The following is a 15554-nucleotide window of genomic DNA, read 5'->3' on the forward strand; positions in this document are numbered from 1 at the left end:
GCAGCAAACTTACAAAGCAAAAACCAACCAACCGACCAACCAACAACAACAACAAAACCAACAGGAGCTCCAGGGAGCTCCCAGTCCAACACAGAAAAGGCAAACTAAATGAAGCAAGGTCACTCAGAAACACAAGGAACAGCTCTCCATTTTTCCAAGTGTAGGAGCTGCTCCGTAAGGAAGTACAAATAACTGTGAAGACGAGTGCAGGAATTTCTACAGCTCGCAGAGCTGTTCCGTGATCCTTTTACTTCTCCATTTCCCTGTTGCACACAGAAGGCACAACAGAGCACGCCAACCCTGCCGTGCCAGGTCCCATTTCTCGCCCAAGCTGTGCACGTGGTATCCAATAGGATGTTAAATCCATAGTGGTGCTCTTGATGTTGACATGTTTTAGCTTAGAAAGGAATCTCACAAACACAGGACTTGCAGTGCAAGCAGACAATCTCTGTTCCCTGTCAGTCTCCCATCCCACCTCTACCTGCAGTACCTGCCCGCATCTTCTCACAGTTGAAGCAAACAACACAATAACATCCATAAGGAAAGCAGTATTTTCATCCTCATTCTGCACATGGAAATAAGACAGGACTCCTACAAACACCCAGCAGCCATCTCTTGGCACACCACTACTTCTGCATATTGGCCATCCATCCATCCATCCATCCATCCATCCATCCATCCATCCATCCATCCATCCACACTGCTGCAGTGATGTGCACACAGCCACCAAAATAAAAAGGGAAGCAAATATAAATTTGCTTTCATTTTCCTCTGTTTTTTGCCATGATGGATTTGCTTGCACAGCCTCAGGTGCTGCAGCCATACCTCAGGAGCTGCTCTCAGGTGGCTCCAGGGGAGCAAATATGAACCAAATGGAAATTACCCTAATTTGAACGTGAATCAGAATAGACTGTGCAGCACTCAGTCCTACCATGGTTCACAAGTGGTGTCAGCAGAAGAACTAAGAAGCAAGATGCCAAACCCAAATAAATATTAAAATCCCTCCGCCTCCTGGTGAAATAAAACCTGCACTTTGGGGAGTTTATTTTCCTTGTCTCTTCTTCACAGAATACAATATTTTGAAACTCTGCCATTTTTTTGAAGTCCGATCTGTTCACATCTTCGAGTTGCCAAGAAGCAGACACAGCTTAACGTTCTTTGGGGTTTTCTTTGTGAGACGGAAGAAAGTAATGGCAGCAGCACAGAGAACACATGGGTCAGGATTGAGATGGGAAGGACTGCGAGTGGGAACTGCTGTGGGAGGACTTGAATTTTAGCCATCTTGCAATGAAGCATTAGCCATCTTGGCCATGAAGAGTTTGCCATCCTGACCATCAAGTGTTTGATATCCTGACCATGGAACATGAGCCAATCTGACCATGAATAGTTAGCCATCCTGACCATAAACATTAAATCCAGTGGTCAACTTCATCTAACAGAGAAATGGAGCTCTGGGAGACTGCTGATCTGGGCAGCAGGTGGAACAGGGCAGGTGTTCAGCATCAGTACATGGGCTCACTGCAGCTCGCTGGGATCTGAGAGTGGAAAGCCCCAGTGAGGCATTGCACAAAGCACAGAGTGCAGAAGGCTCATGGTCTGACATGCAGATGTAGCTGCACATCTGCTCCCCAGCATCCAAAGAGCTGTGAGTTTTCCATGTAAACAACCATGAGAGGCCTGCCAGCCTCACAGCCTCCGTGCTAACGCTCATCTGAAAGCTCTCCCCTGCAATTTCCCATGCAGAGACTTTGACAAACACCCACCTCAAAAGCCATGTTTTAAGAATAACTGAGAAAAAAATATATATATATATATAAATAATAAACTTGATTTCAAGCAGTGCACAGAGACACCTCCAGACCCTTGTTCTGATCCAGCAGAATACTCCAGTGTGCATAACTTAAATCCACCTCCTTTTGCAAGTGGTTACAAACACAATGTACTGCAGTGGCCTCCTTTAAACCCTTTGGTTTCCAACCCCACACCTTTAGCTCCTCTGTTTCCAACCCCTTCCCTTCAGCCCCACTGCACCATCTCTGCTGGAGCCACGTCCGGAGTCAAAACTGCAGCAGGAAAAAGAAAAACTGACTTAATGAAAACACATTAAATACTTCCCTGTGAAGGTTTTAAACCAATTCCTCCAGGAGGGGAGAAAAATACAGCTTCCAATCGGCTTGTTAACCTCTTCCCACCGCCGCGCCGAGATTAATGGGGCTGGCCCCGTTCTATTAGAGCAATGTTAAATATCAATATTGAAAAATGAGACTTCAAAGCTTTGAGGCGGAAGGGCAGGGAATGTAATGGGGAATAATAAAGGGGAAGACAGAAGAATTTGCTGCCCTCATATGCAGTAGCAGAAAACAAACCTTCGCTTCTGAAGGAAAATCCCGTTCCCCATCTCCAGACTTTTCTTTGCAGTCAAAAATTTTTTATGATTTAATCCAAAGTAAATGGTTCCTTGCCACAAAAAGCTCCTGTTTCCTTCAAAGGATATTAACCAGTTCTGTCTTCACCACAATTTATTATTAAAGCCATGTTCAATAGCCACGCTGCAGCACTTGCTTTCACATAACGCTCTTCAGCACAGAGTTTGCTGGTAAAATTTCACAGGAGGGAAATGGCTCTTTCTGCTCCTTTTGAAGTGATAAAAGCGGTTCATTACAGTTCCTGAGTTTTTGTCTAGTTTTCTCAGAAGTGATGAAAGCCAAACGATGCCCTTTCCCTACTGTGTGTCCTCAGCTCCGCCAGCAACACCCCATTCAAAGTGAGAGCAGAAAGGTGATGCTTGGTGCACTTCCACACAACAAGGGCAAATCAGCATCTCCTCTGCAAGACTTAGTGCCCATGGCCATGTCTTACTGCAAAACCTCAGGCTGAAATGCCCCTTGAACAACCAAGAGATCAGAATTATTTTCTGTGGTCCCATATGCCCTGCATATACCCAGCTCTGCAGGTTTCAAGTGTAAATACCCGAAGTTTTGAGTTACTAAAGATCATTTCATAGCTTTATTCCTTATGCTTGCAAATTGTTGAAGGTTAAAACACTCAACATGACTGGAGCTGATGGAAGCCTCCTGGGGAGCTCTCCTCCCATCATTTCCATCTCCTCCCATCACATTCCCGGGGCTGTGTAATGCTCAGAGCCAGGAGCAGGCAGGGCAAGCAACTGAGCTCCATCCACCCCCAGTCTGTGGACACTCAGCTTCAGTCAAGCCCTTGTTTCTGGAGAAAACCAAAAGCTCCACGTGGTGTCCGTGCAAGCACCATGGAAGTGGACCTGAAAATCTGTTTTCCAGCTCCTTGTTAAAGGAATTAGCATACAAGAGGCTCTTAAAAGCTCAACCAAAAGCCAAGGGAAGGGCTAAAGTTCACGCTCTGCTTTATTTGCCTCTCTGAAATATAATTCAGGTGCTCTCTCCTTGCCAATAAGCAAGCCTGGCCAAGAGTGGCTGCTCCTCCATCACTGCACTGCTGGGATGAAGACTCTGCTTCTCCTTCATCCCCATCCTCCCTCGTGTTGTTTGCAAGAACTCCTTGGAAACAGCCAGCTTGGAATCTGTTTCCTTAACAACTCAGTGCAAGGCTGCAGCAGCTCCCATATCACCAGCTCCCGGCTACTACATCCTAGGTTCCAGATCCCAGCTCCAACCCCTGAACTGCACTCCATACCCGTGCTGCAGCTCACACCTTTCTGTCTCTGTCTTTTTTTTTTTTTTTCCCCCTTAGAAACAGCATTTGGGGACAGGAAGCAGGAAAAGCAAGGGAGCTTTTGTGATTGTCATGGATGTGGCAAGATCCGGAGTCAGGATGTGCCTGAAACACAGAGCCAGGCACAGAGACCAGGGCACAGCCCTGACTTCCTCTGACCTTCAGCCCTCCACTCCTCCCTTGCTTTTCTCCAAAACCAATCCATCAATTAGTCCCATTTAACAACACATTGACGGCAAACCCTGCATCCCAGGCTGGAAGCCTGCAAGCACAGGATTCTGCATGCATCCCAGTACAGTTTCCATTGACCACAGCAGCACACCACGCTGACTCTCCTGCAGCCCCACAACCACGATCCCATGGCCCCAGCTGACACTGTTAGCATCCACACCACTGGGACTGCTGCAAGGCTCTGCTCAGTATTATGACTCAACTCTGCAACCTGTAATCAACCCTGCGCAGAAGAGGCCCCAAACCAAAATAGCAGGGTTTCTGCAAGGAGGTGCATGGTGCGAAGGTTGTGCAACGCCCTGCTGCTCACTGTTGTGTCCTGATGCAAGAGAGCTGCATTTCCAGCCTGCATCAGCTCTGCCCAGGTGCAAATGCAATGCAAAGATCTCTGGGTGTGCTGCAGGGTGAGCTCAGCCTCCTGCAGGGGATGGGGTCAGGAGAGTGGCACAAGAACAAAACACGTGAAGAAGATGATGCAGAAAGCTTTGCACTCAGGGCTCCAGCAGGCTAATCTGTGTGCTCCTGCAGTGCTGAACCATACAGCAGTGACACCAAACTGTGCGAGTATCAGAACCCATTTGCCTGCCTTTCAATAAGCTCTGTATTTCCGTAATTCAATTTGGAAGGCAATTTCCTGATTCAGGCTCAGCTCTTGTACTCTGCCTATTTTTCTCTTAACACATCCTGCAAACAGGCTGCAGGCTGCTGTGTTTATTTGTGTCAATACAGAAAGCAGAGGGCTGCCATTTCTCCCTATCTGCCTGTATATTTTGGTTGCAAGGGGTCATCGGGCCCTCTGATATGGCTGCATCTCTGCATGTTGGAGGCATTAAGAGCTTTGGAGTGGAAGGGATGCTGCGATTGGGGTTGGACATGAGTCCTGCAATGATGTAGGATGGGCATGGTGGGGGTGGGCTGGGGTTGGACTTGGAGATGTTAGTGCTCTTTTCCAACCTTAATGACTTTGTGATCCTAATGAGCCGATTGTACACCTCCCCAGATCCTCAGCAACCAAAAACATATGCAATGCAAAACAGCCCTAAATCCACCACACTTCAGGTGCTAACGCAAGTGGGAGATGGTAGATAGGAAAGTTTTGCTTGCCTACAGCTTTCACCACAGGTCACAGGAGGCTTTCATATTAAAAACTCTATTACAACACTGGCCGAAGGCATCCCACATGTGCATACACCCAGTTCAGTGGCCGGGGGAAAGGGCACGGCTGGGTGCAAGCAGCAGCAGCAATGTCCCAGCACAGAGAGGCACACAGCTGGGCACAGCTGGCAGCAATCCCCCCAGCACAGTGCAGCACATCCCTCCTGGGCACATCCCACACAGAGGGGAGGGGGCAGTTTGCAGGGATGTGCCCACTCCGGTTCCATCTCCAATGACCCCGGCTGTGGCCGGGTTGCACAAGGTTTGTTTGTGTGTGCCAAGCACTCAGGTGTGCTGCAATAACGAGTTAGGGCACAAACACGCCTGGGCTCTGACTCACACTCACTGGAGTGAAGAGCCACGGGCAGCCGCTGGGGGATGCTGCCTGTGCTGCATGGAGTCCTCGGTCCCATTCTCCTTAGCACCATGCAAGTACACCTCCAAACCCATCTGCAATGGTTATGGGGATGCCTGCAGAAAAACACTCTGTAAAAACATGCCAAATGCAAGGGGAAAAAAAAAGCAAAATCAGATCACTTGCCTGCATATATATCCTACGTACAGTGAAAAACCTATTCCAGCCTGCTCCTGTCCTAAATGCCCCAGATCTCACATATCACTCCTGATCACCCCAAAACCTGGGTGGGTACCCATAGCTGGGGACTGCATCCCCGCAGGGCTCCTGCAATGAGCTCTGGGAAGGATGTGCCAGCAGTGGGGAGAAATCCCAGCACAGAAATAACAGCAATATCTCCCCTCTGCCTTCACCACCTTCTCATCCCAAAGCCTGCATGCTTTGCTGCTATCTCCAATTAGGAAACCCACAGCGCTGCCACCCAGGGAAGCTGCTGCTGGGAGCCTGCAGCCTGCACAGGGTTTGGGGAGGGATTGCTTGCAGTCACCGCTTTGTTTCCAAACCGTCGTCTGTCTGCTTCCAGTGGGAGTTTGCTGGAATCCAAACTGGAGAAAAGCTCCTGGAATCCACCCGCTGAACAAAAGGGCTTTTGTGCAGGAGGAGCTGGAGGATGAGGCTGCTCTCATTGCTGCTACCTTCATTTCTCTGCTCCGTCTGCCAAAGGGCACCTGCCAGCAGCAGCGGGATGGGTGGCACACGTGGGTGGGCAGGCAGGCATGAGGACACACAGACACATGGACATGTGGACATACAGGCAATTCACGTTCCAAGTGCAGTAGAGAGAGAAATGCCCATTGATCCTGTGGTTCTGTTTGTTGGCAACACGATCAAGATTCTGAACATCACAACTCTGCTCTCCCCATTAAGAACCTTCTTCTATTCATTTCTCATCTGTGAGCTTGCTTGCTTAATTTTGTACCAGGACAATTAAAGATGACACTTGGCTCTGAGCAGTGCAGATGGCAGAGCTCACTCATGCTCCCTCTGCTGGCAATGCCTCCCAGCAAACAGGTAGGGCCCCCCACTCACAGTGAGTTTGGGATATAGGATATGGGATGTAGGATGCAGGGTGTGTGAAGAAGGATGCGGGATGCAGGCTGGAGTAGAAACAATGGAGGACGCAAGATGCAGGATGCAAGACGTGGGATGCAAAGTGCAGGGTATGGGATGCGAGATATGGGATGTAGGATTTGGGATAGAGGATGCAGGATGTGTGATGTGGGTAACAGGATCCCAAATGCCGAATATGGGATGCAGTGCTCAGGCTGCCAGGGAAGCCCCAAGGTTCAAGTGGATTTAGGCAGAATCCAGAGGGCAGAGACTTGCAGCTCTTTTGCCAGACACCTGCTGAGAGTGTGGACACGCTTTCACCTCATCTAATACAGCAAAGCACAGTTTTTATCATGCCGTTTTATTTCAGTTTAGAACACATTACAAAATGCACGATGGCACGACACTGTGGCAGAAGACAGCACTCCCTGCCCTTTTTTCCCATCCAGCCAAGCATCCCTGACACAAGAGAGCAGATGTTTTTCTACCCACATAGGCCCATGTGGATCAAACCCCACCAAGCTGCACCTCTCTGCCCAGCCAAAGCCAGGAGCTGTGACCACAGAACTCCCTTTAGGAGCCTTTCTGTCAAAGCCTCTGTAGAACTCCCTGTGCTAGGTTTGTGACTGCATGTTCAGTTGGATGCATAAATGCTCTCAAGCACAGCGTTGCTATCTGACAGGGACAGGGAGAAATAGGAAAAAAGGAACCAAGGGAGAGCAGCAGGGTGGTGTAAATCATCACACAGATCCCACATGTCCACCCCACTTAGCAACCAGGAGCAAATACATCCCAAGCCCTGTAAATTCTTATGTGTGTGCTCAGCTGCAAGCACATCCAGTACCACTGACTCTGCTCACGCACTCCAAGTATAACACACGCATAACGAGTTTCAAGATCAGAATATGAATTAAAAAAATCACGTTCAGCTTCGCTTGTATAGAGAAAGCAAACAAATCTCCAGACCCCTCCCAGCCCAGCTGCTCTGAATCTGCTCCCATTCATTGCTGCTTGGCATCAGCTGTGGCAATGCCTTTGTAAAGCAGGATCCTGGGGACAGATCCTGCAGGAGGTGCTCCTGGGTGGGGTGTTGTTGGCATAGGACAGTTCTAATGTGTGTGTGCTGCAAGGTAAAGTAATTGCTGGTTCTGGGAGGGTTGGTATTGGGTTGGGAGAAGAGGAGGACTGCTCCCTGCTTGCAGGAAGCTGTTCCAGCCCCTTATCTGACACAGAGCTTCTGATTTCTTGTGGGGGAAGTGCCAAATGTTTTTGAGAGGGGGAAAAAAGATAAATCACACAGTTAGCTCTGAGGGAAGCTGCCTGTGACATGAATAGAGCTGCCCTGGGTGGAAGTACGCTCCCTGCCCTGCCACGGGCACTGCTGTGACCCCAATGCCCCTTCTACAAGGGACCTCTGTGAACGCAATCATTCTGACCTCCAGAAAGTGATTTACAACTGATAACCTTTGAGTGCAACATCTGCCAGGGATGGTCTGGGATCTGCCTGCAGTTGGGATGCTGCTGTCCTGCCGTGTCCTCCCATGACATACACACACTGCACTGCTCCTTCCCTTCATCTGTAAAACTGCTCCTTTGGCAGCAAGTCAAATCCTCTGCAGACAGGTTCCAAGCTGTGCGAGCAATAAGCACGTCAGTGCTGTCCTTGGGAAAGGTAAGGCAGGCTCTGTGTTAATTGCCTTTATTTATTTATTATTTTCCAGAGGGTATCTCCCCAAGGATGGTGCTGCGCAGAACTATTAGGTAAGTGTCCCTATGGATGGCTGTTGGCTGCTGTGGTTTCTTGCACAGGGACCTGGGGAGCTCCAGGCTGAGGGATGCTGACTGTTCTATCACACTTAGTGCTGAGCATTCCTCATCTCCAGCCTGGCTCCTCCTGTAGGTTATTAAGGGATTACAGTTCCCAGTAGCTAAAAAGCAAAAAAAAAACCACATTGGAACAGGTTGGGAAAACAACAGTATCTAGAATACTGCCATTCTTCTCCTCTAATAGGTTACTCCATCACCTCTGTGCTTGTTAAATAAGAGGAAAAATCTGTGGGCATGCAGTGAAGGTCAATCTTGTGGTTTCTGAAAACATTTAATTAGTACAGTTAAGTGCTGAGGTCTGCCTGGGAGTGCGCTGCTGCATCAACAGCTCTGAGCAGGGAGAAGGAATCCTACATCAGGAGTGCAGGAGGAGCTGCATCACTGTGCCCAAGCTCAAGGTGTGGCTCAGCTTATGGGAAACCTGCTGCAGTGTCCCTTAATTGGCCTTAACTTACTGATGCTATGATTTTACATCACATGCAATTTATATGGGCACAGCATGCACAAATGCTGTGCTCGTGGGCTGGCACTTCCCTTAGAAAAGGCCACAGTTTGGAAGATTAAGTCTGCTCCAGCCCTCGCAAAGGCAAACTTGGTTTGCTTTCTTTCCCATTTTTGCAGCATGGGAGACCCTAATTGTAGGCAATTGAAACAGCACTAGAAAGAAAGGGTTGTGTTGAAATCTAAGCTGGAAAGTGTGCCTCTAAATGGCTTCCAGTTGCCAGTACTGGAAAAGTGCCTGGGGAGTGTGGAGCCCATGCCAAGGGCAGCACAGTGCTCTGTGGGACCTCAGCCCATGCACCCTCTGCAGGGCAGTGCTTAGGGCAGGGGTGCACAGCTCAGTGGGATGGGGCTGCTGAGTGACTGAGCTCCTGGAGCAAAGCAAAGCCATGGCAGAGCCAGCAGTCAATATGAGAAAGGTTGAAAACCCCTTTTATTTTCCCTCCTTTTCTTCTGAATGCAGGGTTGTGCCAGAGGGAAATCCATTACTTTCGAGCTATCAGAGCAACAAAAGACTTTGTCATTTTCTGTACCTGCCCTTGAACCACTAGAGAAGCAATAAACACACTTAAGAGTAACAACAGCATGGAGGGAAAGCAGTGATTTTCATAAAGCAACTGAATGTCAGATGGGCCCTGCTGCAAACACAGCAACGGGCAGTGTCAGGACCAGACCCACCATGGGGTGAAGCAGCACAACAACACAGATACTGGGACTTCCACCACACACAGTGCTCTGAGGCTGCTGCATACTGATAAGCACTGCTTTATAGAGTGCCATTACATATTCTTGTTTAGAAGGTTCTCCTTCACAAGCAGATATAACATCTCTGCCCATTCAGCCTTCCAGAAGGCCTCTCGCTGCAGACAGAAGCGGTGACTCCTGTACTTATTTATTTTCTATTGCTGCCTTATCTTTGGCATCTCAGCTGTGACTTTTACTGGGTTTTTTTCCACTGGTTTCATCAGAGCGCAGTAAAAGTGGATGTTTGTTGGGCTTCAGCTCTGCTAATGATTCTTGATCTGCGTGGTGCAGACGAGGAGAGCCCAGCCTTGATGAGAAAATGGCAAGCTAAGTAGGCTAACAAAACAGCAGCAGCAAGAAACTGGATCAGCTCCGCTCGGTGAAATTTTCCTGCTTCAAAAAGGGGAAATCATTTTCTTTCCCTGAAATCCTTCTTACAAATACCAAACTGCAGAGGCTGCTCCCTCCGGCCGCTTGCACAACGTTCCTCGGGCTTCATTGCACTCAGCTTTTTGCAGCAGCATAATGTACAAAGGCCCTCAATGTAATGGTTTTGGAGCAGCAATGCAGCTTGAGCAGTGCCTGCCCCACACTCAGCTATTACGGGGTGCAGACCCTGGAGGATGCTCAGCACGGTGCTGCTCACTTGGATGTGCCAGCAGCTTCCTGCAGCCCTGGTGGAGGATGTGCAGCATCTGTTTGCAACAGCTCCAAAACAGAGATGACTCACGAGCGCTTTCACACCCCAGAGACCTTAATGATGGGATGAACTCCCTGAAACGTCAACCAAGTGTTTGGGATTTCCTGCTCCGGGGGAAGGAGAGCTTTCAGTTTGGCTTTGAGGCAGAAGAAAGCCCTATAAGAATGGTTCATGCTTCCCCCTCCCAATGGCTTTTTACTGAGCCAGGATTACAGTGCACTTTTCCATTTGTACTCGTCAATGTGCAAAACAACATGGATTTGGATGACAAAAAGCAAGAAACCCAAAACCTTTTTGCACTGTGAGTGGGTATGGAGTGGTACTGAATGGCCTTTCCTGCTCTGCTGCTGCAGAATATATCTGGCATGGCAAAGCTCCAGGATCCTAGATCTGCTTTAGTGCTAACATTGCTCTAGCTGATAATGCTAATCTCTTAAACTATTCCCAGCCAGGCCCTAAGGAAGGGAGCTAAGCAACTCTGCAGCTAATGAAACAACTTTTGTAATTATAGCTCTGGCCATGGCTGAAACATGCAGAGCAGCCCTGAGTTTTCTCCAATCCCCAGTGACGCCACAGCCAAACCATCACCCAGTGCACACTACTGGTATGAGGCTGCCTTTGGGGCCATTACCATGTTCCCCATTGGCACAAGGTTGCACGTGGGGCCAAACAAGCCAACCAAATCAACTTCTTAGTTATCTGATACATCTGCAACCACAGCATGCAATGGACGAGTCTGCTTTGTGACTTCCATGCTAATTGTGTTCCATGGACGCCAATATGCTTGGAAGGATGAAGAGTCTCAGCTCCCTAAATTACTCCTGCTGTTTTAATTGAGTATCACTTGTTTTACCTTAGCAGCTAATGTGTGTGTCACAGGAGGGAATTCACCCCAAAGGAAGGTCTGCTTTTTGGGAACTGAAGGTTAACAAACGAGCACCACTTGGTGTGGTAGTGAGAAACCTAAGAAGAACCACAACCGTGGCTTTACTCCTTTCCCACTGCAACGTATCGCTTTTATTGCTATAATTGCTCATATAGTTCAAGCTTTTTATATGCTTGATGGTTTCCTGTCCCCGCCGAGCCCCGGGGAGCATTGCCCTCCTGCAACAATGCTGCAGGAACATGGGTGCAGCACACCCCAAGGTGCAGCTCCATCCTCAGGGCAATGCCATGGGAGCAGCAGAGCAGCACCACGAGGTGCAGGGTGCACAATTTCCCCCTTGCTCAGCTGCACGGTGCAGTTGTTTGGCTGAGATCAGACGCTAAACAAGCCCAGCTTCCCTCAACCTTTCCTTATAGGAGAGGTGCTCCAGCCCTCAAAAGTGCTTAACGCAGGCATATCCTATCACAAAAAGTGGCATAAACGAGTCATGCAATGGGGTCAATGCAATTTGCATTGTCAGATAGCCGTTCAGCAAGTTCTTTAAAAAAAAAAACAAACTAACACCATACAACTTGAGCTGAAATGGGTTGGTTTGCAGCCAGACCCGGCCCTGTTCAGTCCATGCCAAGTGCCTGTGTCATGGCACACACGGAGCGCTGAGGTGGTGCTGACGAAGCAACTGCGCGTTGCACAACGCGGTGCTCATGGGTCAATTCGCTACGAGCAAAGACCTGCTGCTGCCTTCCCCACAGCTGTTGTTTGGTTTTGTTTGGAAAAGAAAACGTCCACCATGTTGGATTCGCATTCTTTCCGTTGTAATGTCCAGGTGGAAAACGGGAGCTCTCCATGCAATGCAGCGCGGCGGAGAGGTGCAGAGCCTTTGATCAAAGTCCATAGGGTACGCGTTCAGCAGCATCACGTGGGCCGTGGTTCTCACTATTGCTGTTCCCTTTGCAGCTGGAGAGCAGAAAGGTGAATCTGAAGCAACAAACTGTGAGAAGTGGGAAGCAGATCATTGTGCAGCCGTATTTCGTGGTTAAGTGGAGTTTGTGCCCATGAAGTATTTATAATTAGTGCTCTAATAGCAACTGCTCCCCTTCCTTTCCTTATTTCTGGGCAGAACGCTGTGTGTTTGCAGGTGCTTCTCCAACATGGGCTTCTCCAGGGAATACTTCCCCATCACGATACATTTGGAAGACACCCAAACATATCCACTGCCACGAAGGTTCAGATTTACAGCATCAAACCATGCTGAGCTTGCTGTGAACGTGACCTTCCATATAGTTGTTCCAGAAGATCATCCCATTGGTGACAGCCAAAGGCCCCACTGCTCCCAATGGGACTCCAGGCCAGGTCTCAGCAGTGCAACAGGTGGGAGCAAACTGCTGCAGTTCCTCCATCCAACCCAAAATATCCCTTTGCAGCTTGAAAGAGGAATGGCAGAAATGTGCAGGCAGTGGAAAGCAGCACTTGGAACTCAGTGCTGGTGTGCTTTGGTGGCCACAAAACATTGAGGAGCCCAGCAGGTACCGTGGCTGTGTAACACAGGGATGATGCTGAAAGCATCACTGCTCTCTGCTATGGGAAGGGCCAGAAGGAAGGAGCTGTTTCTGAACTCACGGCCATATAAAAGTAGATCTCGCTGCACTGCACAGGTGTGGGGGCTGCAGAGTGCTCCTGCCTGGAGCCAGGCGAGATGCTTTGCAGGGAGGAGAGCTGTGGCAGAGCAGCCCCTCAGTTCCCACCTTGAGAGGGAGCACTGAAACATCCATTGCTGCCAAACAACTTTGGAGCAGGTTCAAAGCTGGGTAAGGGCTGTGCAGCCCAGCAGCTTTCTGCAGCCCTGCACAGCACTGCAGAGTGCTGACAAGGAGCCTGCTGTGCAATGCAAGACAGCTGCTCCAAAATGCAGATTTGGGCTGGTTCCGTTCATCCTAAGGAGCGGAGCAAACCTCTGAGCTCAAATCCTGCAAAACCAAATGGCTGAACACAGAGCAGCTACACATGGGGTTCCAGCATCAGATGAGCAGCAGAGCATCAGATGGGAGCAGAGCATGGATGGGCAGCAGAGTGCAGAACAGTGCCATTCACTGAGGCCACACTGTGGCTTGCCCACTCATTTTTTCCCACTTTCCTGGTACTGGAGCTGCAGGACATCCCTGTGGGTCCCTGCTGTCAGCAGCTCCATTTCCTCCCCATTATTATTGGGGGGTATCCCCAGCATGCAGCCGTCCCCCACTCACCCCCTGCCTTGCACTGGGACCCCCAGCGAGCAGCTCCGGGTCCCATCCTGCACAATTCCGCCCTATCAAACTCCCTTGGCTTGTCCTATTGGAAACTTTTACAATTCCCTGCCTGCCTGGAAAAGATGACTGCAGCAAACCCAAATTAGGAATAAATTATACAACAACTTTACATTTTTCTTACAAAGGAAAACTGCTGCCATGTCCCCCCAGCACTGGAAAGGCCACCAAAGGAGCAAAGCACAAAACGACCCGAAGTGAGCCCAACGTCAACCCGGGGGGGGGGGGGTTGCAACCACCCCCAGGCTGCAAAATGCATTGCAACAGCAAATCCACGCACTTCCAAAAGCTGCATCTGCGTGGCCTCTCGCTGATATATGTGCATTATTTCCACAATGAATGGCCACAGCGGCAGCTCCCCCAGCGCCTCAATTGCAATCCCCATGCAGGGACTATTGCATTCCCTCCGCATTTCTGCAATACCACCCCCCCCCTTTCACCGCCCCCCATGCCCCTCGCAGACGCTTTGCTATACCCCCCCATAGCCCCCCCTGCAGCCATCAAAGCGCTGCACCCCACGGCCCCGCTGCACGCTGCAAAAGTTACACATCTTATTTGGAGGGGAGGGGAGGGGAGGGGGGGGGGGAGATCGGTGGAAAAATGATCTCAGCCCTGGCACCAGAACAATACTTTCCCATGGAAACATAGGTATATATTTAATTCCTGGTAACTCCTCGCTCGAGTTTCACCTTTCATCTCGAGAACCCCGGAGTTGTGCAAAAGTTTCATTTCATTTTTTTTTTTTTTGCGCTGCAAATATCAGCTGCGGTTCTCCTGCACCGTGCCCATTTTTTGCATGCACACCACACGGCAGCGAATATGCATCTGCTCCTCCGCACCCTTCTCCTTGTCCTGACTGTGCAAAAGGCAGAAAGGGCTCCGTAATGCCCGCAGAAGAATTCAAATAACGTCAATGCACAGCTGAAGTGCGAGCCCTGCCTTACAGGAACTGTGTGTGTGAGTGTGTGTGTGGCTGCAAAAAGGCACATACTAAACAGGAAATGCAACTGAGAGCCATTGAAAGCCTCAAACTTCAAAATGCAATTGCATCCCGACAAAATGCATGCATGCACTGCAAAATGCATGCACGGCTTCTTGCATATTTGCAACGAACAGAAGTAGGAGCCTTACCTCTCGACTGAGACATTTTCCCCTTTGCTTTGATGGGGGAGGGGAGCACAAAAGACTTTGCCTTGCCTCTCTTCTGGAGCTAGTTTTGCAACAAAGATGCAAACTGCAAGCTCTCAATCTTCATGCAACTGGAGTTTTCCTGACTCTCGCTGCAGCAGCTCTCCTTGCAGCAAGGGGGGGGGCCGTGCAAATTGCACACTTTGCAGGGCAGCTTTGCAGAGCGGGGGGTTTTTCCTTTCCCCCCCCCCCCTGCTTGCAGTGCTGGGGAAGGCTCTGCTGCACCTACATGATGGGCCAGGGCTGGCAGCTCGCAGCTCCAAACTTGGAGCTCGGGGGCGCAGTGCGCAGTCGCGCTGCCGACGGTCCGCCGCGCTCCCCTATGGGTGCTGTAGTCCCTGCAGACGCCGGCGTTCGCCTGCAGGGGGCGCTGCTGCACGGAGCGGAGCGGAGGCTGCGCGATATTGGGGGGGGGGGGTTATAAAGGGGTTGGGTTTTTGCACCCCCCCCCAATCCCAAATATCAATGGGGGTGCACCCTCGCATACATCCCTGTTTGCATCTCTCCGTGCATCTCTTCCTTCACCTTCCATGCATTTCTGCATGGAAGGAGATGCACTTCCATGCAGCCCTGCCCTCACCCCAGCATGCATCCTTCCATCAGTCCCTCTGTGCATCTCTTACTTCAATCCTCAACGCATATTTCCACACGCATCCCTGCACACATCCTTGCTTGCATCCCTGCCTCCACCTCTATGTGCATCCCTATGTGCATCCCTGCCTGTCATCCCTATGTGAATCCTTTTAATCCACCACTCTGTGCATCCCTGCATCCATCTCTGCCTGCATCCCTGCCTCTGTCTCCTCCTCCCACCCGCAGCCCTTCCAAGCTGTGCAAAAAAAAAAG

At 49.9% G+C, this 15554-nt stretch overlaps 1 protein-coding gene and 1 long non-coding RNA gene across 2 annotated transcripts in view; one reads left to right on the forward strand and one right to left on the reverse strand.

Annotated features, from left to right (window-relative positions):
• The window catches only part of MAP2K6 (mitogen-activated protein kinase kinase 6), a 41902-nt gene extending 26909 nt beyond the window's left edge, over positions 1-14993 (reverse strand). The window contains exon 1 of the mRNA XM_015879960.2: positions 14652-14993. Coding sequence (XP_015735446.1) covers positions 14652-14667 — 16 coding nt within the window. The 5' untranslated portion in view covers positions 14668-14993. The remainder of the gene's footprint in view (positions 1-14651) is intronic.
• Positions 7605-8864, forward strand: LOC107322201. Its single transcript, XR_001558850.2, has 3 exons — positions 7605-7689; positions 8281-8320; positions 8571-8864. It is a non-coding gene; the product is annotated as an uncharacterized LOC107322201 (long non-coding RNA).
• Positions 14994-15554: the final 561 nt, after the last annotated feature.

The sequence above is a fragment of the Coturnix japonica genome, chromosome 18, assembly GCF_001577835.2.
Source record: "Coturnix japonica isolate 7356 chromosome 18, Coturnix japonica 2.1, whole genome shotgun sequence".
In the NCBI taxonomy this organism is placed as follows: Eukaryota; Metazoa; Chordata; class Aves; order Galliformes; family Phasianidae; genus Coturnix; species Coturnix japonica.